This window comes from Salmo trutta, chromosome 23 (assembly GCF_901001165.1).
Source record: "Salmo trutta chromosome 23, fSalTru1.1, whole genome shotgun sequence".
Taxonomy (NCBI): domain Eukaryota; kingdom Metazoa; phylum Chordata; class Actinopteri; order Salmoniformes; family Salmonidae; genus Salmo; species Salmo trutta.
The window spans coordinates 18,459,407-18,482,536 of record NC_042979.1 but is presented as its reverse complement, the minus strand read 5'-3'; the positions used below and the strand labels follow the sequence as shown (position 1 = coordinate 18,482,536).

Genomic DNA, 23,130 nt, shown 5'->3' with positions numbered 1-23,130 from the left:
GCGACCTGGCCAAAATAAAGCAAAGCAGTGCGACGCAAACAACAACACAGAGTTACACATGGAATAAACAAGCGTACAGTCAATAACACAATAGGGGAAAAAAAGAAAGTCTGTATACAGTGTGTACAAATGGCGTGAGGAGGTAAGGCAATAAATAGGCCATAGTAGCGAAGTAATTACAGTTTAGCAAATTAATACTGGAGTGATAGATGAGCAGATGATGATGTGCAAGTAGAAATACTGGTGTGCAAAAGGGCAGAAAAGTAAATAAAAACAATATGGGGATGAGGTAGGTAGATTGGGTGGGCTATTTACAGATGGGCTACAGCTGCAGCGATTGGTTAGCTGCTCAGATAGCTGATGTTTAAAGTTAGTGAGGGAAATATAAGTCTCCAGCTTCAGCGATTTTTGCAATTTGTTCCAGTCATTGGCAGCAGAGAACTGGAAGGAAAGGCGGCCAAAGGAGGTGTTGGCTTTGAGGATGACCAGTGAGATATACCTGCTGGAGCGCGTGCTACGGGTGGGTGTTGTTATCGTGACCAGTGAGCTTAGATAAGGCGGAGCTTTACCTAGCATAGACTTATAGATGACCTGGAGCCAGTGGGTCTGGTGACGAATATGTAGCGAGGGCATACAGGTCGCAGTGGTGGGTGGTAGAAGGGGCTTTGGTGACAAAACGGATGGCACTGTGATAGACTGCATCCAGTTTGCTGAGTAGAGTATTGGAAGCTATTTTGTAAATGACATCACCGAAGTCGAGGATCGGTAGGATACTCAGTTTTACGAGGGTATGTTTGGCGGCGTGAGTGAAGGATGCTTTGTTTGCGAAATAGGAAGCTGATTCTAGATTTAGTTTAGGATTGGAAATGTTTAATATGAGTCTGGAAGGACAGTTTACAGTCTAGCCAGACACCTAGGTATTTGCAGTTGTCCACATATTCTAAGTCAGAACCATCCAGAGTAGTGATAGTCAGGCGGGTGGGTGTGGGCAGCAAACGGTTGAAAAGCATGCATTTGGTTTTACTAGCGTTTAAGAGCAGTTGGAGCCCACGGAAGGAGTGTTGTGTGGCATTGAAGCTCGTTTGGAGGTTATTTAACACGGTGTCCAAAGAAGGCCCAGATGTATACAGAATGGTGTCGTCTGCGTAGAGGTGAATCAGGGAATCACCTGCAGCAAGAGCGACATTGTTGATATATACAGAGAAAAGAGTCGGCCCAAGAATTGAACCCTGTGGTACCCCCATAGAGACTGACAGAGGTCCGGACAACAGGCCCTCCGATTTGACACACTGAACTCTGTCTGAGAAGTATTTGGTGAACCAGGCGAGGCAGTCATTTGAGAAACCAAGGATGTTGAGTCTGCCGATAAGAATACGGTGATTGACAGTCGAAAGCCTTGGCCAGGTCGATGAAGACGGCTGCACAGTACTGTCTTTTATCGATGGCGGTTATGATATCGTTTAGTTCCTTGAGCGTGGCTGAGGTGCACCCGTGACCAGCTCGGAAACCGGATTGCACAGCGGAGAAGGTACGGTGGGATTCGAAATGGTCAGTGATCTGTTTATTAACTTGGCTTTCGAAGACTTTAGAAAGGCAGGGCAGGATGGATATAGGTCTATAACAGTTTGGGTCTAGAGTGTCACCCACTTTGAAGAGGGGGATGACCGCGGCAGCTTTCTAATCTTTAGGGATCTCGGACGATACGAAAGAGAGGTTGAACAGACTGGTAATAGGGGTTGCAACAATGGCGGCGGATAATTTTAGAAAGAGAGGGTCCAGATTGTCTAGCCCAGCTGATTTGTACGGGTCCAGGTTTTGCAGCTATTATCTGGATTTGGGTGAAGGAGAAGCTGGGGAGGCTTGGGGAAGTAGCTGCGGGGGGTGTGGAGCTGTTGGCCGGGGTTGGGGTAGCCAGGAGGAAAGCATGGCCAGCCGTAGAGAAATGCTTATTGAAATTGTCGATTATAGTGGATTTATCGGTGGTAACAGTGTTACCTAGCCTCAGTGCAGTGGGCAGCTGGGAGGAGGTGCTCTTATTCTCCATGGGCTTTACCGTGTCCCAAAACTTTTTGGAGTTAGAGCTACAGGATGCAAATTTCTGTTTGAAAAAGCTAGCCTTTGCTTTCCTGACTGACTGCTTGTATTGGTCCCTGACTTCCATGAAAAGTTGCATATCGCGGGGACTATTCGATGCTAGTGCAGTCCGCCACAGGATGTTTTTGTGCTAGTCGAGGGCAGTCAGGTCTGGAGTGAACCAAGGGCTATATCTGTTCTTAGTTCTACATTTTTTGAAAGGGGCATGCTTATTTAAGATGGTGAGGAAATTACTTTCAAAGAACAACCAGGCATCCTCGACTGACGGGATGAGGTCAATATCCTTCCAGGATACCCGGGCCAGGTCGATTAGAAAGGCCTGCTCGCAGAAGTGTTTTAGGGAGCGTTTGACAGTGATGAGGGGTGGTCGTTTGACCGCGGACCCATAGCGGATGCAGGCAATGAGGCAGTGATCACTGATATCCTGATTGAAAACAACAGAGGTGTACTTGGAGGGCAAGTTGGTCAGGATAATAATTATGAGGGTGCCCATGTTTACGGATTTAGGGTTGTACCTGGTGGGTTCCTTGATAATTTGTGTGACATTGAGGGCATCTCGCTTAGATTGTAGGACTGCCAGGGTGTTAAGCATATCCCAGTTTAGGTCACCTAACAGAACGAACTCTGAAGATAGATGGGGGCAATCAATTCACATATGGTGTCCAGGGCACAGCTGGGAGCTGAGGGGGGTCTATAACAGGCGGCAACAGTGAGATACTTATTTCTGGAGAGATTCATTTTTAAAATTAGAAACTCTAACTGTTTGGGCATAGACCTGGAAAGTATGACAGAACTTTGCAAGCTATCTCTGGAGTAGATTGCAACTCATCCCCCTTTGGCAGCTCTATCTTGACGGAAAATGTTGTAGTTGGGTATGGAAATCTCAAAATTTTTGGTGGCCTTCCTAAGCCAGGATTCAGACACGGCAAGGACATCAGGGTTGGCGGAGTGTGCTAAAGCAGTGAGAAAAACAAACTTAGGGAGGAGGCTTCTGATGTTAACATGCATGAAACCAATACTTTTTCGGTTACAGAAGTCAACAAATGAGAGTGCCTGGGGACACGCAGGGCCTGAGTTAACCTCCACATCACTCGAGGAACAGAGGAGGAGTAGGATGAGGGTACAGCTAAAGGCTATCAAAACTGGTCGTCTAGTGCGTTGGGGACAGAGAATAAAAGGAGCAGATTTCTGGGCATGGTAGAATAGATTCAGGGCATAATGTACAGACAGGGGTATGGTGGGGTGCGGGTACAGTAGAGGTAAACCCAGGCACCGAGTGATGATAAGAGAGGTTGCATCTCTGGACGGGCTAGTTATGCTGGGTGAGGTCGCCACATGTGTGGGAGGTGGGACAAAGGAGGTATCTGAGGGATGTTGAGCGGGACTAGGGGCTCCGCAGTAAACTAAAACAATAATAACTAACCTAAACAACAGTGTACAAGGCATATTGACATTTGAGAGAGGCAGAAAGCGAGTCATAAAGCAATCACAGGTGTTGATTGGGAGAGCTAGCTAAGACTACAACATCTAAGCAGCTAAGACAACAACAACAGGTAAAATGGCGATGAATGGGCAGAGGGTCGGTTAACTACACACAGGGCCTGAGTTGGGGCCGACAGATAAACGAAATGCATACATGCAGGTTCCTTCTCGTCAATGCAACATCAATAAGAACTAATAAAAGATAAGAATACGAACATAAAGTTAATGGCTCAGTAGAATAGAATATACATTTTAGTGTGTGTGTGTGTGTGTCTATGGGAGTGGGTGTGAGTGGGCAATAGTGTTTTTCTTTGTGTGTGTGTGTGTGTGTGTGTGTGTGTGTGTGTGTGTGTGTGTGTGTGTGTGTCTGTACAGAACAAGGATTATGTTTCATCCATGTCCATTCTTGACTCTACAAATCACTACATCCTCTATCAATCTGTCTCCAAAACAAGATAAACAATTTTTCCATCTATAAATTCTGTATATCTCAGACAGGAGCCAAACTGTTACATCAATTCCACTGTGAAGGGCCAACGACTGCAGACAATGGCAACAAAGCACTCTCCTCGTATTTTTATCTTGATAACACATGGTCTCTTGAGAACAGAACATGCCCAAGAGCAAGAACATTTGCCTTGTGTTCATCATGCTCTTTTTCTCTCTCCCCCTATTGGAGTTCTAATGATACTACAGGATCTACCAACTCTTTATTACAGTGCTATACTATTTTCAGTATGGTACTCTCGTTCAAAACCATGGGAGGTGCTCTATTGAAATAGATCCTACAGATGTAGGATCTTAATTTTATCACTATTGTTGCTGCAAATTTTCCAGGAAATGCAAACTTGTATTGTATTTGACTTTTAAAAAGGCTTTTAAAGTTTGTCATTTCCACGTAGAAATGTCAGACCTGATTTGCCCTTATGAAAAAAATGGTCCATTCATTATTTTGCCCTACAAAATGTCAATTAATTGTAATCCACAAAATAATGAACATATCCTGTTGATGCAGGATTATTTTCCTGCTATAGCAAGTTGGCTACAGAAGGAAAATTAAGATCTTTCATCTGTAGAAAGGACCCAAAGGACTAAACGGCCAATCAACTTTAGTGGCGAGCGTGGCTTCTTTTGATGTTGAGTGACGGACTAGATACATGACAAGCAGAGACACCAACAATTTGCTGTACCCTCTTATAAAGTGATACAGTTGAAGTCGGAAGTTTACTTACACTTAGGTTGGAGTCATTAAAAAACTCATTTTTCAACCACTCCACAAATGTCTTGTTAACAAACTATAGTTTTGGCAAGTCGGTTAGAACATCTACTTTGTACATGAGACAAGTCATTTTTCCAACAATTGTTTACAGACAGATCATTTCACTTATAATTCACTGTATCACAATTCCAGTGGGTCAGAAGTTTACATACACTAAGTTGACTGTGCCTTTAAACAGCTTGAAAATTCCAGAAAATTATGTCATGGCTTTAGAAGCTTCTGATCGGCTAATTGACATAATTTGACTGTGGATGGGTTTCAAGGCCTACCTTCAAACGCAGTGCCTCTTTACTTGACATCATGGGAAAATCAAAGGAAATCAGCCAAGACCTCAGAAAAAAATGGTAGACCTCCACAAGTCTGGTTCATCCTTGGGAGCAATTTCCAAACGCCTGAAGGTACCACGTTCATCTGTACAAACAAAAGTACGCAAGTATAAACACCATGGGACCACGCAGCCGTCATACCGCTCAGGAAGGAGACGCGTTCTGTCTCCTAGAGATTAACGTACTTTAGTGCGAAAAGTGCAAATCAATCCCAGAACAACAGCAAAGGACCTTGTGAAGATGCTGGAGGAAACAGGTACAAAAGTATCTATATCTACAGTAAAACGAGTCCTATATCAACATAACCTGAAAGGCCGCTCAGAAAGGAAGCCACTACTCCAAAACCGGCATAAAAAAGGCAGACTACGGTTTGTAACTGCACATGGGGACAAAGATCATACTTTTTGGAGAAATGTCCTCTGGTCTGATGAAACGAATATAAAACTGTTTAGCCATAATGACCATCATTATGTTTGGAGGAAAAAGGGGGAGCCTTGCAAGCTGAAGAACACCATCCCAACCATCCCAAATGGGTGGCCACATCATGTTGTGGGGGTGCTTTGCTGCAGTAGGGACTGGTGCACTTAAAAAAATAGATGGCATCATGAGGCAGGAAAATGATGTGGATATATTGAAGCAGCATCTCAAGACATCAGTCAGGAAGTTAAAGCTTGGTCGCAAATGGGTCTTCCAAATGGACAATGACCCCAAGCATACTTCCAAAGTTGTGCCAAAATGGCTTAAGGACAACAAAGTCAAGGTATTGGAGTGACCATCACAAAGCCCTGACCTCAATCCTATAGAAAATGTGTGGGCAGAACTGAAAAAGCGTGTGCAAGCAAAGAGGCCTACAAACCTGACTCAGTTACACCAGCTCTGTCAGGAGGAATGGGCCAAAATGTACCCAACTTATTGTGGGAAGCTTGTGGAAGGCTACCCGAAATGTTTGACCCAAGTTAAACAATTTAAAGGCAATGCTAACAAATACTAATTGAGTGTATGTAAACTTCTGACCCACTGGGAATGTGATGAAAGAAATAAAAGCTGAAATAAATCCTTCTCTCTACTATTATTCTGACATTTCACATTCTTAAAATGAAGTGGTGATCCTAACTGACCTAAGACAGAGAATGTTTACTTGGATTAAATGTCATGAATTGTGAAAAACTGAGTTTAAATGTATTTGGCTAAGGTGTACGTAAACTTCCGACTTCAACTGTATATCTAAATTGTGCTAGTATAAAGGAGGTTTTATTGCAGGTTAAATGGATAGCAATCTTCTTTTACCAAACAGGGAAGGGAGAGATTATTTAGACCGGATACTCAGACACATGGGTGGCGAGCTGACTAATTCAGGGTAATCAATCATAGCATCCTTGAGCCTTTGTGTGAGTGTCTGCGTGTGTGTGTACACATAAATGGGTGTGATTGTATTTGGGCTTCTTGACATAGCCTCAACAAACAATGTGGGTGTGTGAGTATGTCTGTTGGATGTTGTGGGCGTGTGGATGTGATGTGTCTGAGCCTGTGTCTCTGTGCCGACGCGAGTGTGCACAGTCTGGAAAAACTGCTTGGGACAGCCCCCTTGAGTCTTACCAGAGTGTGTGGTCTGTGTGTGTGCATGTCTACGGCATGCATGCCCACCAGTGGAGGCTGGTGGAAGGAGCTATAGGAGGACGGGCTCATTGTAATGGTTGGAATAGAATAAATGGAATGGTATCAAACACATCAAACATATGGAAACAACATGTTTGACTCTGTTCCATTAATTTCATTCCAGCAATTATCAAGCCTCCTCTGGTGCCCACCTACAGTGCCTTCAGAAAGTATTCATAACCCATACCTTATTCCACATTTTGTTGTGTTACAGCCTGAATTCAAAATGGATTAAACGTAATTGTTTTCTCAACCTTCTACACACAATACCCCATAATGACAAAGTAAAAACATGTCAATACATTTTAGAATCACCTTTGGCAGCGATTATAGCTGTGAGTCTTTCTGTGTAGGTCTCTAAGAGTTTTTCACACCTGGATTGTACAATATTTGCACATTATTATTTCATTTTTATTCAAACTCTGTCAAATTGGTTGTTCATCATTGCTAGACAGCCATTTTCAAGTCTTGCCATAGATTTTCAAGCTGATTTAAGTCAAAACTGTAAGTAGGCCACTCAGGAACATTCAATGTCATCTTGGTGAGCAACTCCAGTGTATATTTGGCCTTGTGTTTTAGGTTATTGTCCTGCTGAAAGGTGATTTTGTCTCCCAGTGTCTGTTGGAAAGCAGACTGAACCAGGCTTTCCTATAGGATTTTGCCTGTGCTTATCTCTATTCCGTTTATTTTTATCCTAAAAAACTCCTTAGTCCTTGCCAATGACAAGCATACACATAACATGATGCAGCCACCACCATGCTTGAAAATATGAATAGTGGTACTCAGTGATGTGTTGTGTTGGATTTGACCCAAACATAACGCTTTGTATTCAGGACATGAAGTAAAAAGAATTGCCACATTTTTTTTCATTTTTACTTCAGTGCCTTATTGCAAACAGGATGCATGTTTTGGAATATGTTTTATTCTGTACAGGCTTCTGGGGGCGGCAGGTAGCCTAGTGGTTAGAGCGTTGGATCTAGTAACCGGAAGGTTGCAAGATTGAATCCCCAAGCTGACAAAGTAAAAATTTGTCGTTCTGCCCCTGAACAAGGCAGCTAACCCACTGTTCCTAGGCCGTCATTGAAAATAAGAATTTGTTCTTAACTGACTTGCCTAGTTAAATAAAGGTAAAATAAAATAATTCCTTCTTTTCACTGTCATTTACACTACCGGGCAAAAGTTTTAGAACACCTACTCATTCAAGTATTTTGACTATTTTTACACTGTAGAATAATAGTGAAGACATCAAAACTATGAAATAACACATATGGAATCATGTAGTATCCAAAAAAGTGTTAAACAAATCAAAATATATTTTATATTTGAGATTCTTTAAATAGCCACCCTTTGCTTTGATGACAGCTTTGCACACTCCTGGCATTCTCTCAACCAGATTCATGAGGTAGTCACCTGGAATGCATTTCAATTATATATTCAATGTCTGTGGGGTATTGTTGTAGGCCAGTGTAAAAAAATTGAATCCTTTTTAAATTCAGGCTGTACCACAACAAAATGTGGAAAAAGTCAAGGGGTGTGAATAGTTTCTGAACGCACTGTATGTGCTTGTATGTGTGTGTGTGTGTGTGTGTGTGTGTGTGTGTGTGTGTGTGTGTGTGTGTGTGTGTGTGTGTGTGTGTGTGTGTGTGTGTGTGTGTGTGTGTGTGTGTGTGTGTTGCATTACATCACTGTGTTTATACACCTAACACTATTATACCACTAAAAGTGAATAATAGACTACTGCTGCTCTATTCAACAGCTGTAAGACTGGGTGTCTGGCAGATTCAGAAACCAGGTCACGCACCTGAGCTGACAGAGAAATCATCCACAGTATTATCCTGAGTCACTCTGTCCAATTAGACCAGAGCATCCTGGAAGTTTACCGCAGTAATTGACAGAACTCAGAACAGGAGTCTCAATAGAGGGAGAGCTTACGTCCTGCATCTTAACTATCTCCTCAAACATGGATGACACATCTCTGGGTTATTAAGAAGCTACTAAGTACATTTAGTCTTTCTCTGAGATTGCAGTCAAAAGGGCCACACTGAATGATAATGGCAATGAGCTTAAATGTATGAAGGCATTTGTCAAGACTAACGACAAGTATTACAGGGAAATCATGGTTCTCTCTTTCAGAGAATAAGCTCTATACTGCACAGAAAAGCATAAGGGGGAAATGCTACTGTATTTACAAATCTGACTACCGGGGCATTCTTTATACCTCAAATCAGCAGAAATGTGTTGCTTTGAGGTCATAGCTGCTCTGAGAAAGAGAGAGGTTGTTAATGCCTGTTTTATCTCTCTCTCTCGCTCTCTCTTTCTCTTTTTCTCTCACTCTAGTCTCTCTTCAAATTAGGTTTTGTTTGCAGAGCAGAGGGACATGTCTCTCTAATCTCACACAGCATTAATATTGTTTTTCTCATTCAGTGTCTCTTTAGGCCCAGAGCGAGAGATTAACACACACACACACACCGACAAACACGCACAGACAAACACACATAGCCAGACTAGGGCAAGGGGAGAAGGCAATGTAGGGGAGGAGATCGTAGTATTGGGACGGTGTGTGTTATCTGTGACATGCAGACCCAAACATCTCATGCTGTAACGGGTGAAGATAAACCCTCAGCATTCTGGGTATACGTCAACTTGTGGTCGCCTCCACAGGATGTGGGACAAACTGAATTTGTGTAACATTGTGTAAGTCACAGACATCTGTAAACAGTCACCGAGACGAACGAAAGGGGTATTTTAATGAATTGTCTGGCCTTTAATTAATTTCCTAATATTTTGAGAATAATTTGATTTCTCATACCATACAGTTTTTGTTGACTCCAGTAGCCTACCTCACAATGAAACCCAGCTTGAGTTGATACATTTTATAAACGGTGTTTGTGAAAGCCTTCTCACTGGGAAAAAACTGGTTGAGTCAACAGTGTTTCAACGTAATTTCAACCCCAAAAATGTATGTAATAACTTTGAATCAATGTGGTTAACTGATCGCATTTGCGAAAAGTAATCAACGTAAGAATTTGTATTCTTTTTAACCAAATTTGAACCTAAATCCAATGATATGGTGACCTTTTTTGTTGATTTCACTTTGAATTCACATTAGTTGACAACTCAACCAAATGTAAATCAAAATTATACTGAACAAAAATATAAACCCAACATGCAACAATTTCAAAGGTTTTACTGAGTTACAGTTCATATAAGGAAATCGGTCAATTGAAATCAATTCATTAGGCCCTAATCTATGGATTTTACATGACTGGGAATACAGATATGCATCTGTTGGTCAGAGATACCTTTAAAAAAAAAGTAGGGGTGTGGATCAGAAAACCAGTCAGTATCCGGTGTGACCACCATTAGCCTCATGCAGTGCGTCACATCTCCTTTGCATATAATTGATCAGGCTGGTGATTGTGGCCTGTGAAATGTTGTCCCACTCCTCTTCGATGGCTGTGTGAAGTTGATGGATATTGGCGGGAACTGGAACACGCTGTCGTACACCTCACTCCAAAGCATCCCAAACATGCTCAATGGGTGACATGTCTGGTGAGTATACAGGCCCTGGAAGAACTGGGACATTTTCAGCTTCCAGGAATTGTGTACAGATCTTTGTGACATGGGGCCGTGCATTATCATGCTGAAACATGAGGGGAAACTGCAGATTTGAGTGGCCTTTTATTGTCCCCAGCACAAGGTACACCTCTGTTATGATCATGCTGTTTAATCAGCTTCTTGATATGCCACACCTGTCAGGTGGATGGATTATCTTGGCAAAGGAGAAATGCTCACTAACAGGAATGTAAAGAAATTTGTGCACAAAACTTCTGAGAAAAAAGCTTTGTGTGCGTATGGAACTTTTCAGAGATTTTTTATTTCAGTTCATGAAACATGGGACCAACACATTGTTCAGTATAATAATTGATTTTATTCTGCAATAGAGGATGGATTTGCAGTATGAATAAAAATGTACATCTTCATTCTAATTATCACTAACTTATCATGACGCACGGTTCAGTGATCCAGCTACGAGGAAGCCTAAAGTAGACTGTTGACGTTATAGAATTAACACCTCCAATATATCTGGAAATGCAGTGCATTCGGAAAGTATTCAGACCTCTTTATTTTTTCCACATGTTGTTACATTACAGCCTTAATCTAAAATGGATTAAATTGTTTTTTCCCCTCATCAATCTACACACAATACCCCATAATGACAAAGCAAATGAAATAAATATCACATTTACATAAGTATTCAGACCATTTACTCAGTACTTTGTTGAAGCACCTTTGACAGTGTTTACAGACTCAAGTATTCTTAGGAATGACGCTAAAAGCTTGGCACACCTGGATTTAGGGAGTTTCTCCCATTCTTCCCTGCAGATCCTCTCAATCTCTGTCAGTTTGGATGGGGAGTGTCACTGCACAGCTATTTTCAGGTCTCTCCAGAGATGTTCGATGGGGTTCAAGTCCGGGCTCTGGCTGGGCCACTCAAAGACATTCAGAGACTTGTCCTGAAGCCACTCCTGCGTTGTCTTGGCTTTGTGCTTAGGGTTGTTGTCCCGTTGGAAGGTGAACCTTGGGCCCAGTCTGAGGTCCTATATGCTCTGGAGAAGTTTTTCATCAAGGATTTCTCTGTACTCTGCTCCGTTCATCTTTCCCTCAATCCTGACTAGTCTCCCAGTCCCTGATGCTGAAAAACATCCCCACAGCATGATGCTGCCACCACCATGCTTCACCCGGGATAGTGCCATGTTTCCTCCAGATGTGTCGCTTGGTATTCAGGCCAAAGAGTTCAATCTTGGTTTCATCAGACCAGAGAATCTTGTTTCTCATGGTCTGAGAGTCTTTAAGTGCCTTTTGGCAAACTCCAAGCGGGCTGTCATGTGCCTTTTACTGAGGAGTGGCTTCCGTCTGGCCACTCTACCATAAAGGCCTGATTGGTGGAGTGCTGCAGAGATGGTTGTCTTTCTGGAAGGTTCTCCCATTGCCATAGAGGAACTCTGTAGCTCTGTCAGAGTGACCATCAGGTTCTTGGTCACCTCCCTGACCAAGGCCCTTCTCCTCCGATTGCTCAGTTTGGCCGGGCAGCCAGCTCTAGGAAGAGTCTTGGTGGTTCCAAACTTCTTCCATTTAAGAAGGATGGAGGCCACTGTGTTCTTGGGGACCTTCAATGCTGCAAACATTTTTTGGTACCCTTGCCCAGATCTGTGCCTACGGACAATTCCTTCGACCTCATGGCTTGGTTTTTGCTGTGACATGCACTGTCAACTGTGGGACCTTATATAGACAGGTGTGTGCCATTCCAAATAATTTCTAATAAATTGAATTTACCACAGGTGGACTCCAATCAAGTTGTAGAAACATCTCAAGGATGATCAATGTAAACAGGATGCACCTGAGCTTAATTTCGAGTATCATAACAAATGGTCTGAATACTTATGTAAATAAGGTATTTCTGTCTTTATTTTATATTGTGTGAAGATAGATGAGGGAACATTTTATTCCATCCATTTTAGAATAAGGCTGTAATGTAAAAAAATGTGGGAAAAGTAAAGGGGTCTGAATACTTTCCGAATGCCCCAGCGCCATTGAGAGGTGAACATGAATAATGAAGTAGATTGCGGGTGGCAGGTATTGTCTGCCATTTTAATTCGGAGTTATTTTTATTAGGCCTTAGTCTAATCAAATATGATAATAATTTAATTGTAATGTGGGTTGGGTTTAGGTTGATACTCACATCCCTTTGGTTCCATATTTGTTGTAGAACTCCATGTGGTTGCATGCTTGAATCCAGCCAACGGTCCACGTCTCTTTACTGGCCACGGGCGGCACTAGTACCCGAGCAGAGGCTCGGAAGTGCGGTGTCCGATAGCGCAGAACCACACTGGATGACTCGTCGATGCTGGTTGGCGTGGAGTCAATGGAGGAGTTCACCTCGAGAACGATGATACTTTCACGGAAACTCTTGGGCTTACACCTGATACTCTGGATACAGCCCATTGCATTAAATAGCAATACAATCCACAACAACGTCCCGAGGTCTGGAGGAGAAAGACGCATGGAAACAGCAAGAAATTCACAATTGCATCCACATTTTCAATAGTCAAAAAAGACAAAAAAAACGAAAAAGGGTGGCACTGTCAAATGGCCAGTATTCTCCGTTGAGAATGACTAGGCTATCTCTTTGCTGACATGTTCATAAAAGCCATGCATGTTGCAACCAGTTCTGTATTCCAACACTATGATGGAAAATGTAATAATTTACTCAATAATGGAAGAGTTGTGATTAAATTCACATCATCATGCTTTCTGCTTTTCATTGGCCATCAGATCACATCACCAAAACAGAGCCGATGCAACTTTCTTTTCCGTGTCTTGAAGCTTCCTCCATCAATAGAAGTGCCTCCAGATGGGTGCTGTGTGCTCTCTCTCACCTCCACAAGCAGCGTGAGATCGCCCGCGATTACTGGCAATTTGCGACCGTCGGGTATGTGCAACAGCCACTGCTCACATGTACCTTGTGGTCTAATTAAGCAGACTTTATTGATAATTGTGACCTAAGCATAATTTACAAAAACTGCTAACATAGCATTTCGACGTCATATTGGCCGAGCTCAGCGCCACTCATTTTTTAGCCTATTCATGTCAATTTTCATTCTCCTGAACATGCGTAAAACAACTTTTGCCTCAATTAAGCATTCTGTCACTGGTGAAAGGTTTTCATCCCAAAAAATAGTTTTGGTGTGAATAGGAGGACTGCAGCCAGCAATGGCTTGTGATGAACAACGTCTTAATTATGTAACAATAAACTGTTGACATTTAATACCACAGTAGGCTATAATAGGCCCCCTTTGCCACAATGCCACATAAAAATGGACTACATGAGGAGCACGTGCACATTAATTTAATCATATGTATCAAAAGTATTCCTTTCTACATATTAAATAACCCCTCTAGAATATGTTGCTTAAGGTTCACACTACAATAGATACACAGCTCGCGTGCAATCCCACAATAACTCTATGCACGGGGACTATATGAGGGATAAGAATAAATCTATCATAAATATGTCTGTCCTTAAAACGCCGCAAATTGTAGGCATGGTATGCGAAAGGAAATTGGTAAAGTGAAACGATTAGCCTAAAATAAAACAATTGGAAAATATTACTTTCCTGAACCAACACTCGCACTGGACTTTCCCCTCCCCCCTTACTAGCTCTGATTTTGCTGATAGCTACTTTATTGAGGAGAAATGTACTTACTATGACTGTGATATGTGGTTGTCCCACCTAGACATATTAAGATGAATGTCGCTCTGGATAAAAGCGTCTGCTAAATAACTAAAATGTAAATATAAATGTAGTCTCGTTGCAAAAAGCCTGTTGTAGCATAAACCAAATATATGTTTTTATTTTTTTGAAATAGAGGTTTACCACACTTTTGTCCAATGCAAGCCCGTCTTTGTGAATTGTCCCCTCAAGACAGTTTTATGGACTGCCCTAGATGCGTGCGCGCACGGTTCGAGTGGTAATTCCGTTATCTTCCCAGTTGGTTCCCTTCTCTTTTATTGTTGCATTCAATTTCAAGGTCCGGTAGTGGTATCATTTCAACTTACATTTATTTCATCGTGGGTCACAATGAACACCTGAAATATTCAAAGGCAACCAGGTTAACTTTCCCCTCTCCGTTTGGATCCATATCTTCTTGTATATCAACTAATAAAAAAACTATTTTAATACATGGAATGTCCGAAAACCCAACCAGTCTCCCTCCTCGATCCCTGTCCTTTCAGTATAATTTAGTCCCAATTCCAAGACAGACTGTCATTTCTGTGCGCTGGTCCCATCGCGTCCACAGCAGGTTCGCCCTCCCGCATTGGTCTATTCTAGCGGCTTGAGCTGCAGCTCCTTTATTTAAGTACCTTTGAGACGACACTTCCCCTCGCAACTGCAAGCATTCTGGGAAATGTAGTGATGGCTTCTTGCTACATTTATTAAATAGAACATAATTATAGGCTATAATAGGCCAATTCTATATGTCAAAGTTAAGCGAATAGCCCTAATTTAATTGACTGTTTTGGAGGATGTTATAGGCTATAGCTCACATCAATTTGGATGCATGTCTAATTATAAAGGATACAGTGGTGAATATTTAATAAAAATAAAATAATATACATTTAGGCCTACTTTGAATTAAATTGGTTCCCATGCTTTTCGCCTGATAATAGTCCTACTTATGTATGCTCCTCAGTCCTCCTGAGAAGAAACCTTTTAAGAAATTGATAAAGTCAGTTTTCATAATTTAATGTTTGTTATTGCTTCTTGATTTGCGGTTTATTTTCTTCTATTTTTGGTCATTGCCAAATTGGCGAAGACGTGCCATGGGTTCGTGCTGAGTGTCTCTGTTGCTGTCAATTTATGAACCTTGGAGAACTCCCATCCCGAAGAGCGTGTCCGTGAATGAGCACGGTTGCGTAGTCTACGTCATGTCCACGACTGACACGGCCCTAAGAGCTCTCATTGTTTTCTAAATATTGAATTTATTTTACCTGACTCGCCGAGATGACTATGGATTCGTTGATTTCCTTTAATTAACTCGACACTGTCTAGCTAGAATTATTTTCCGCATTCTCTAAATTCCAATCCAAGTGCCAGTGTTGTGCAGCGCGCGAAAGGGATCTGAACGATAGCCCATTCCTATACTTCGGCCTGGTAAGATGATACCATTTGTCTTTCTCCTTGAGCATAACAGACGTACAGTATGGCCCATCTATGTATGCATAAAACCAGTGTCTTCAGTTTCTGTTAGTGATAGGCCTACTGCACCGCCACACCTGCCGTTCAGGATCAAGACAAAACCTCCATGCCATTCCATGTTAGTTGCTCATTATTGTATATTTTAGTTCATGACATGTTAAAAGCTGATGATGACATTCTGTTTTCGCTGTAGATTGTGTCTCGTTCGATTGGCCCAGGCAGATGCCAGTCAAGCCTCTTCATGCCTGCATGGATCCCGTTGCAGGCTAAACACAGCAGCATGGGCAGCGCGCATTCCAACCGGCTAAATATATCTGATAGGGCCACAGGAGGGGAAGGACAGGGCTTAGCTTTGGACATTTAGCCTTCGTGCGTAAAACGAGAAATTGTCCTTCTGAAACGTAGTAAAGTTAGACCAATCCAAAATGCCCGCAATTCCGAGTTCTAGGTCCAGGACGCGGGATCGGAACAACGTCCTGAGCAGACCCGAGTTCATGTCCCTGAATCAGCCTCTCCGGTGCGTTAATTCTGAGACCCGTGGCACCGCAAGACGACCGGCCCAGCCCAAACACCAAGCAAGCCAACCGTGCGACCCGCAGGAACCTACCGACAGTGCCAACAAGGATCGGAAAGAGCCCGCGAAACTGCCCGATGAGGACTGTATCCAGCTGAACCCTTCCTTCAAAGGGATAGCGATGAGCTCCCTCCTCGCCATTGACATTTGTCTGTCCAAGCGCCTGGGGGTCTGCGCCTACACGTCGTCGTCTTGGGGCAGCGTTCGTTCCATGATCACTCTGTTGGCGCTTACAGGGCACGGCATCACGTGGATTTTTGGCACTATCGTGTGTCTGACAAGGAGTAATACGCTGGCCGGACAAGAGGTCTTGGTCAATCTATTACTTGGTAAATGCACTCCTCACTCTGTACCCAAAACACATTGTGTAATAATTCTGTTATTGAATTGTAAGCTACATGTGTGACTCAGCTCTTCTTTAATGGGTTGGTTATTATAGTGTGTCTATCAGTGCATTTTTAATAGGTGTAGCCCAGGGGTCCCCAACCTAAGAGGCTCGCCCCCCTCACTTGCTTAGAAAGTAATCTTATACAATATGTGACTCTGTCACTATCAATTGAATGAATTACTTTCTGTAAAAGACAATATGTATAATTCAATTGGGTTTTCATATAAATGATCATAAAAAACTATATTTGGTAGCGGAATAGCATTTGGGAAATTATAATAATGATAATTATTAATATTATTATGATTATAATTATAATTATATAGCCTACCTAAAATATGTGATGCGTCTTGTTAAACTATGTTGAATTGCAGGAATTGAGCTTCAAAACAACCACATTTTCCTAAGGGGGTGTGACATTTTTCAAATGTGAAAAAGGGGGGGCCTGGGGGAAAAAAGTTGGGAACCGCTGGTGTAGCCTACTGATATGATCACATATCCCTCTACTTCCTTAACCCTGGACCCAGCCTATATAATCCATGGGAACCCCTGGTGTAGCCTACTGATATGATCACATATCCCTCTACTTCCTTAACCCTGGACCCAGCCTATATAATCCATGGGAACCCCTGGTGTAGCCTACTGATATGATCACATATCCCTCTACTTCCTTAACCCTGGACCCAGCCTATATAATCCATGGGAACCCCTGGTGTAGCCTACTGATATGATCACATATCCCTCTACTTCCTTAACCCTGGACCCAGCCTATATAATCCATGGGAACCCCTGGTGTAGCCTACTGATATGATCACATATCCCTCTACTTCCTTAACCCTGGACCCAGCCTATATAATCCATGGGAACCCCTGGTGTAGCCTACTGATATGATCACATATCCCTCTACTTCCTTAACCCTGGACCCAGCCTATATAATCCATGGGAACTCCTGGTGTAGCCTACTGATATGATCACATATCCCTCTACTTCCTTAACCCTGGACCCAGCCTATATAATCCATGGGAACCCCTGGTGTAGCCTACTGATATGATCACATATCCCTCTACTTCCTTAACCCTGGACCCAGCCTATATAATCCATGGGAACTCCTGGTGTAGCCTACTGATATGATCACATATCCCTCTACTTCCTTAACCCTGGACCCAGCCTATATAATCCATGGGAACCCCTGGTGTAGCCTACTGATATGATCACATATCCCTCTACTTCCTTAACCCTGGACCCAGCCTATATAATCCATGGGAACCCCTGGTGTAGCCTACTGATATGATCACATATCCCTCTACTTCCTTAACCCTGGACCCAGCCTATATAATCCATGTCAATATAGGATATATTTAAAGCATCATTGTTAACAACATCTCACCAAAGGATGTCATTGTCCACCAGAATGTGATTTTAGAGCATTCCATGGTAGAGTATCAGAAGCAGGTCATTATGAAATCGTAGCCCTCCATGGTCTCTACTCTCTCCATCACCCAGTACAGAACCAGGCCTGGGGAACAGGTGCAAGGCTTAAGGCTCCACACATCACAATTTGACTTTGGAATGAATAACTATAAGTAGACATTTTGAACAAGCCAGGGGCCTACATCGAAAGACTCAGTGAAGTCAGTATCATTAGTGTCAAGCATAGGCCTATATGAAGATACAGGCCTACACACTGCTTTGCACTTCTTATCCCCACTATGGCAGCTGCTACAGAAGCTACAGTAGAATCATTTTCCAAAGTACCTTATGAAAGTAATAAATACTTTATGATACTTACTTCCTTGATATAGGATCAATAGGTTATTTCCCTACAGTTACTTTAGTCAAATGAATGTGACATAGCCAACCTAAAGTACGACCCTGATTTCTCTAACTAGCGGTAATGGAATCCTCCTAGATGGTGAACTCATTTTAGGTGGTTATTTTTACACACTTCTGTGAAGGAGAGCAGCAGACTATCCCCCAGATTGATTTGAGTGAATTATGCATTTCTCAGAACAAATTGGGGCCACTGTGACAAATTGTGATTGTGTGTGTGTGCATGTGTGTGTGTGTGTACATGCGTGTGTGTATGTGATACTTCAAAAGTACTATACTTTTGCCTGTAAATTCACCATGTCCCCCCTGAGGGATTTCATTTTTACTCCTGTGCCAGATGCCTGGTTTAGGCAGGATTACTCAGAAAAACACTGCAAATCTGTGGACTGAAGGTGTATTGTGTTCAGTCTATAATCTGTTTAATTTGGGACAGTTTGGGATATTGTGTTTGGGGCATTGTTCGGGTCATTAATAGTGAACCAGGATGGGATAGGGAACCACTGTGTTTAAACAAACATCCTGATTAAGGCAAGCTGTGAATGCAGTATATTCTCAATAACACTTCTCTTTGACTTCATTTTGCCAGGAATAGACAGGCACAGTCAAATAGACAGATACACTATGTGGACATCTGCTCGTTGAACATCTCATTCCAAAATCATGGGCATTAATATGGAGTTGGACCCCACTTTGCTGCTATAACAGCCTCCACTCTTCTGGGAAGGCTTGAAACTAAATGTTGGAACGTTGCTGTGGGGACTGGCTTCCATTCAGCCACAAGAGCATTAGGGAGGTAGGGCACTGATATTGGGCGATTAGGCCTGGCTCGCAGTCTGCGTTCCAATTCATCCCAAAGGTCCGATTGGGTTGAGGTCAGGGCTCTGTGCAGACAAGTCAAGTTCTTCCACACCAATCTTGACAAACCATTTCTGTATGGACCTCGCTTTGTGCAAGGGGGCATTGTCATACTGAAGCAGGAAAGAGCCTTCCCAAAACTGTTGCCACAAGTTGGAAGCACAGAATCATCTAGAATGTCACTGTATGCTGTAGCGTTAAGATTTCCCTTCACTGGAACTAAGGGGTTTAGCCCGAACCATGAAAAACAGCCCCGGACCATTATTCCTCCTCCGCCCGAACTCTACAGTTGGCACTATGCATTGGGACAGGTAGCGTTCTCCTGGCATCCGCCAAACCCAGATTTGTCCGTCGGACTGCCAGATGGTGAAGGGTGATTCATCACTCCAGAGAACTTGTTTCCACTACTCCAGAGTCCAATGGCGGCAAGCTTTACACCACTCCAGCTGACGCTTGGCATTGTACATGGTGCTCTTAGACTTGTGTGTGGCTGCTCGGCCATGGAAACCCATTTAATGAAGCTCCCGACGAACAGTTCTTGTGCTGACGTTGCGTCCAGAGGCAGTTTGGAACTCGGTAGTGAGTGTTGAAATCAAGGACAGATGACTTTTACATATTACGCACTTCAGCACTCGGCGGTTCTGTTCTGTGAGCTTGTGTGTGTGGCCTACCACTTCACGGCTGAGCCGTTGTTGATCCTAGACATTTCCACTTCACAATAACAGCACTTATAGTTGACCAGGGCAGCTCTAGCAGGGCAGACATTTTATGAATTGACTTGTTGGAAAGGTGGCATCGTTGAAAGTCACTGAGCTCTTCAGTATGGGCCATTCTACTGCCAATATTTGTCTATGGAGATTACATGGCTGTGTGCTCGATTTTAGAAAAGATACACATCTTTTTGCTTTGAAGGGCATCATACAGTACATAACGTTCTAGACTGGTGAAATCCATGGCTCTCCTCCCTTACCTTCAGTAGTGCTGAGGTGGGCTGTATCAGGGAGCAGAGCTGGGTCCTATAGTTGGTACCAATTGCTTTCTTTCCAAGCGACTCAGAGCTGTGTCCCCACTGTCCAGAATGACCCCAATGTACCACCTACTCACTTCCATGCTGTCCATTTTCCTCTCTCTGACTTCTTTCAATTTTCCCCACATTCCTTTTCCTTTTTCATCCTTAACCCAGTTCTTTCTTCCCATTCCATGTTATGTAATGTTAATGTCGGATACCACAGTAAATTCTTTAATTGCTAAAAGTTTACTTTACTCCAGAACTAGGGGGTTATGTGTGTGTGGGTGTACAGGAAGAAGACAGCGTAATCAATGTTGTAATCCTGAGTCCTGACAGATTCCACGGGGGGGGGGTAATCAAAAATGAAAGGTGGTGATTGTGGGGATATTTTGGGCTGCACGTAGAGGGTTGGATGCTTCTAAAAAGAGGTCTGCAGAAGACATGACTGAAAATATCAACTTTAGGCCTGCATCAAGTCAGACATATTTAAATAATTCATAGGTATCTATATCACACCCAAGCATGGTTAAGTAAGTCTATTATACGTCTATTACCAGTTTATTACAGTCTAATTACAAGGGTTTGAGGAGGAAAATGTTTCTATCTCAGTATTTCACTTGCAAATACTCTCAGCGACAGTCGCCTCAGATCAAATTACTACACAGACAGTGCACATAAATTAAGCCAAAGCTGAACTAACTATAAGCTAAGAACTCTCCCAGTCCTGTGCTAGCTTCCAGACCTATTTATAGAGTAACTGGGCTGCTAGCCTGATAATGTTGCCATTGGGATGCTGTAGCATAGAGGCTCATACATTCTGATCACATACAGGGAAGAGAGGGGGGATGAGGCGATACGCTACTGTTCCACAAACTCTCGGCTCTTCGTTAAATCCACTGCGGCATTGCTGAGGTACTGCCTGGCCTGCCTCGTTGCTTACCCACTGATGCTTAGCCCTGTAACAGATATTACATAATTGAGAATGTAATTGATCTCCATGGGTTTTTGACTACTTGGTATTGTGTGTTGTGGTTTACTGCCCTATGGTTAATTGATCTAATTGGGCTTTTTCATGCAACATTGTTTTTTTTAATCCTCCATCCTCAGCCCTCCTACTTGACATCATGACTGTGGCCGGTGTCCAGAAGCTGATCAAACGCAAAGGACCCTGGGAGATGACTCCGGGCTTCCTGGACTACTGTGCCATGGACGTGTACTCCTTCCCGGCGGCCCATGCCAGTCGCGCCGCCATGGTATCCAAGTTCCTGCTTTCCCACCTGGTCCTGGCCGTTCCACTCCGCATCCTGCTGGTGCTCTGGGCCTTCCTGGTGGGCATGTCCCGGGTGTTGCTGGGTAGGCACCACCTGACCGACATGGCGTGTGGCTTCGCCCTTGGCCTGCTGCACTTCAGCCTGGTGGAGACGGTGTGGCTGTCGTCCAGCACCTGTCAGACCCTCATCTCTATAGGGACCCTCAGCTGGAGCCCTTTCTATTGAGGGCTATCTATCAAGGCCCTCAACGCTTGTTTGAAGCTGTAAAGCCTGGCTTTATGAAGCCATATAAGTAAGGCCAGGAGTTTTTCCTGACGAGAGTTTTTCCTGATCAGGGCCTACTGTCTAAGGCTGCGTTAGACCTACATATAAGCTTTATCTGTGATGACAATAACTTCTATACACACAATTAGGTCCTATCTGGTTGACCTCATTTACAGTATTTGCAGTAAATGTTATTTGAGGGAGGTAAATGTGCTCGTTGGAGTCATTTTGATCATTGATGCCTCACAGAAAGAAAATGTGGTAGTGTGGATATTTATTAATATTTACAAAGACTTCTATAATGTCTCTACCACCTTTTCTCTTCCAAGGACTAATCATAATGCTTGAGAGCCCACACTGGCGTATATCTAATGTCATTGGTTCTCACTGCTGTCAGTTTCTTTATTTTCTTTCTACCTATTCCACCAATCCTCACCTTCCTCTTTCTCTTCTGCATCCATTTCCTCTTTCCCCCATTCCTTTTTCCTCCTGTCTGTCAACCTTTACCCCTTCTGTCTTTTGTATTTTAATTTAATTGTACTTGATCAAAATATTGCCCAGTACTTTGAAGTGATGAAATGGTTTTCTAAAGGTTTTGAAATGTGTCCACACATGATTGGTCCATTTGCAGATTAAGAAAAGAGATGTTAGGAAGCTCCTTGATTTCCTTTCAATTATGTTGTTGGTATGTTTCTGCTGGAAACTATCAATTGTTAAAACTACCAATTGTTGAGATGGACTGGACTCCAAATGAATATATTTCTGCTGTCATTGAATTGGGCTATTATGTCAAATAAATGAGATCATTGTTGTCTAGATCAGGGATTTTTCTACTGGGTTAAATATTTATCTTATCCAAATAAGTTTCAAAAGTAGGTTTTGATTAGTTTGAGGCTAGCAGTTTCATCATAGATGTGTATGTGTATTCCGTATTGTTTGCCTTCCCTGCAGCAATAAGCATTAACCAAACAGACACTGTCGGTTTGGTAATGATGCTGATTTCATGCCTCACTGACTGAACAACATCTGTGAGAAGTCATCTCCATCAGGCCTGGGCTTACCATTGACACTGTGTATGGGTGTGTGTGTGACGTGGGTATGTGCGGGTGATTGCATGTGTGTCTCTGTGTGTCTGTGTGTGTCTGTGCATGTGTGTGTGCATTGCTTGCATGCATGCATGCATGATCTCTTATGTTTGTGCCTTTGTGAGCCAAATGTAATGTATTTTGGAGGGTTAAGTCACTGAGTAAACCTATGCAGTCTGGGTAAAGTCATGAATGTTCACTGAAGTGTACAAAATATGTATTATACCTGATATCTTTATAAACTCAGCAAAAAAA

General features: G+C 42.8%; 2 protein-coding genes across 5 annotated transcripts in view; one reads left to right on the top strand and one right to left on the bottom strand.

The window, feature by feature from the left end:
* Positions 1 to 16,312, bottom strand: part of fam78ab (family with sequence similarity 78 member Ab) — a 21,768-nt gene extending 5,456 nt beyond the window's left edge. Inside the window, exons 1-2 of one of the 4 annotated variants that reach the window (XM_029709341.1) lie at positions 16,207 to 16,312; positions 12,581 to 12,884 (exon numbers count right to left, since the gene is read on the bottom strand). In XM_029709341.1, the coding sequence (XP_029565201.1) occupies positions 12,581 to 12,843 (263 nt within the window). In that variant the 5' untranslated portion in view covers positions 12,844 to 12,884; positions 16,207 to 16,312. The other 3 variants (XM_029709339.1, XM_029709340.1, XM_029709337.1) reach the window with 3 other exon arrangements.
* Positions 15,315 to 23,130, top strand: LOC115159531 (inactive phospholipid phosphatase 7). Its single transcript, XM_029709336.1, has 3 exons — positions 15,315 to 15,554; positions 15,793 to 16,502; positions 21,363 to 23,130. The coding sequence occupies exons 2-3, from the start codon at positions 16,025 to 16,027 to the stop codon at positions 21,749 to 21,751; spliced, it is 867 nt and encodes a 288-aa protein (XP_029565196.1). The 5' UTR covers positions 15,315 to 15,554; positions 15,793 to 16,024; the 3' UTR covers positions 21,752 to 23,130.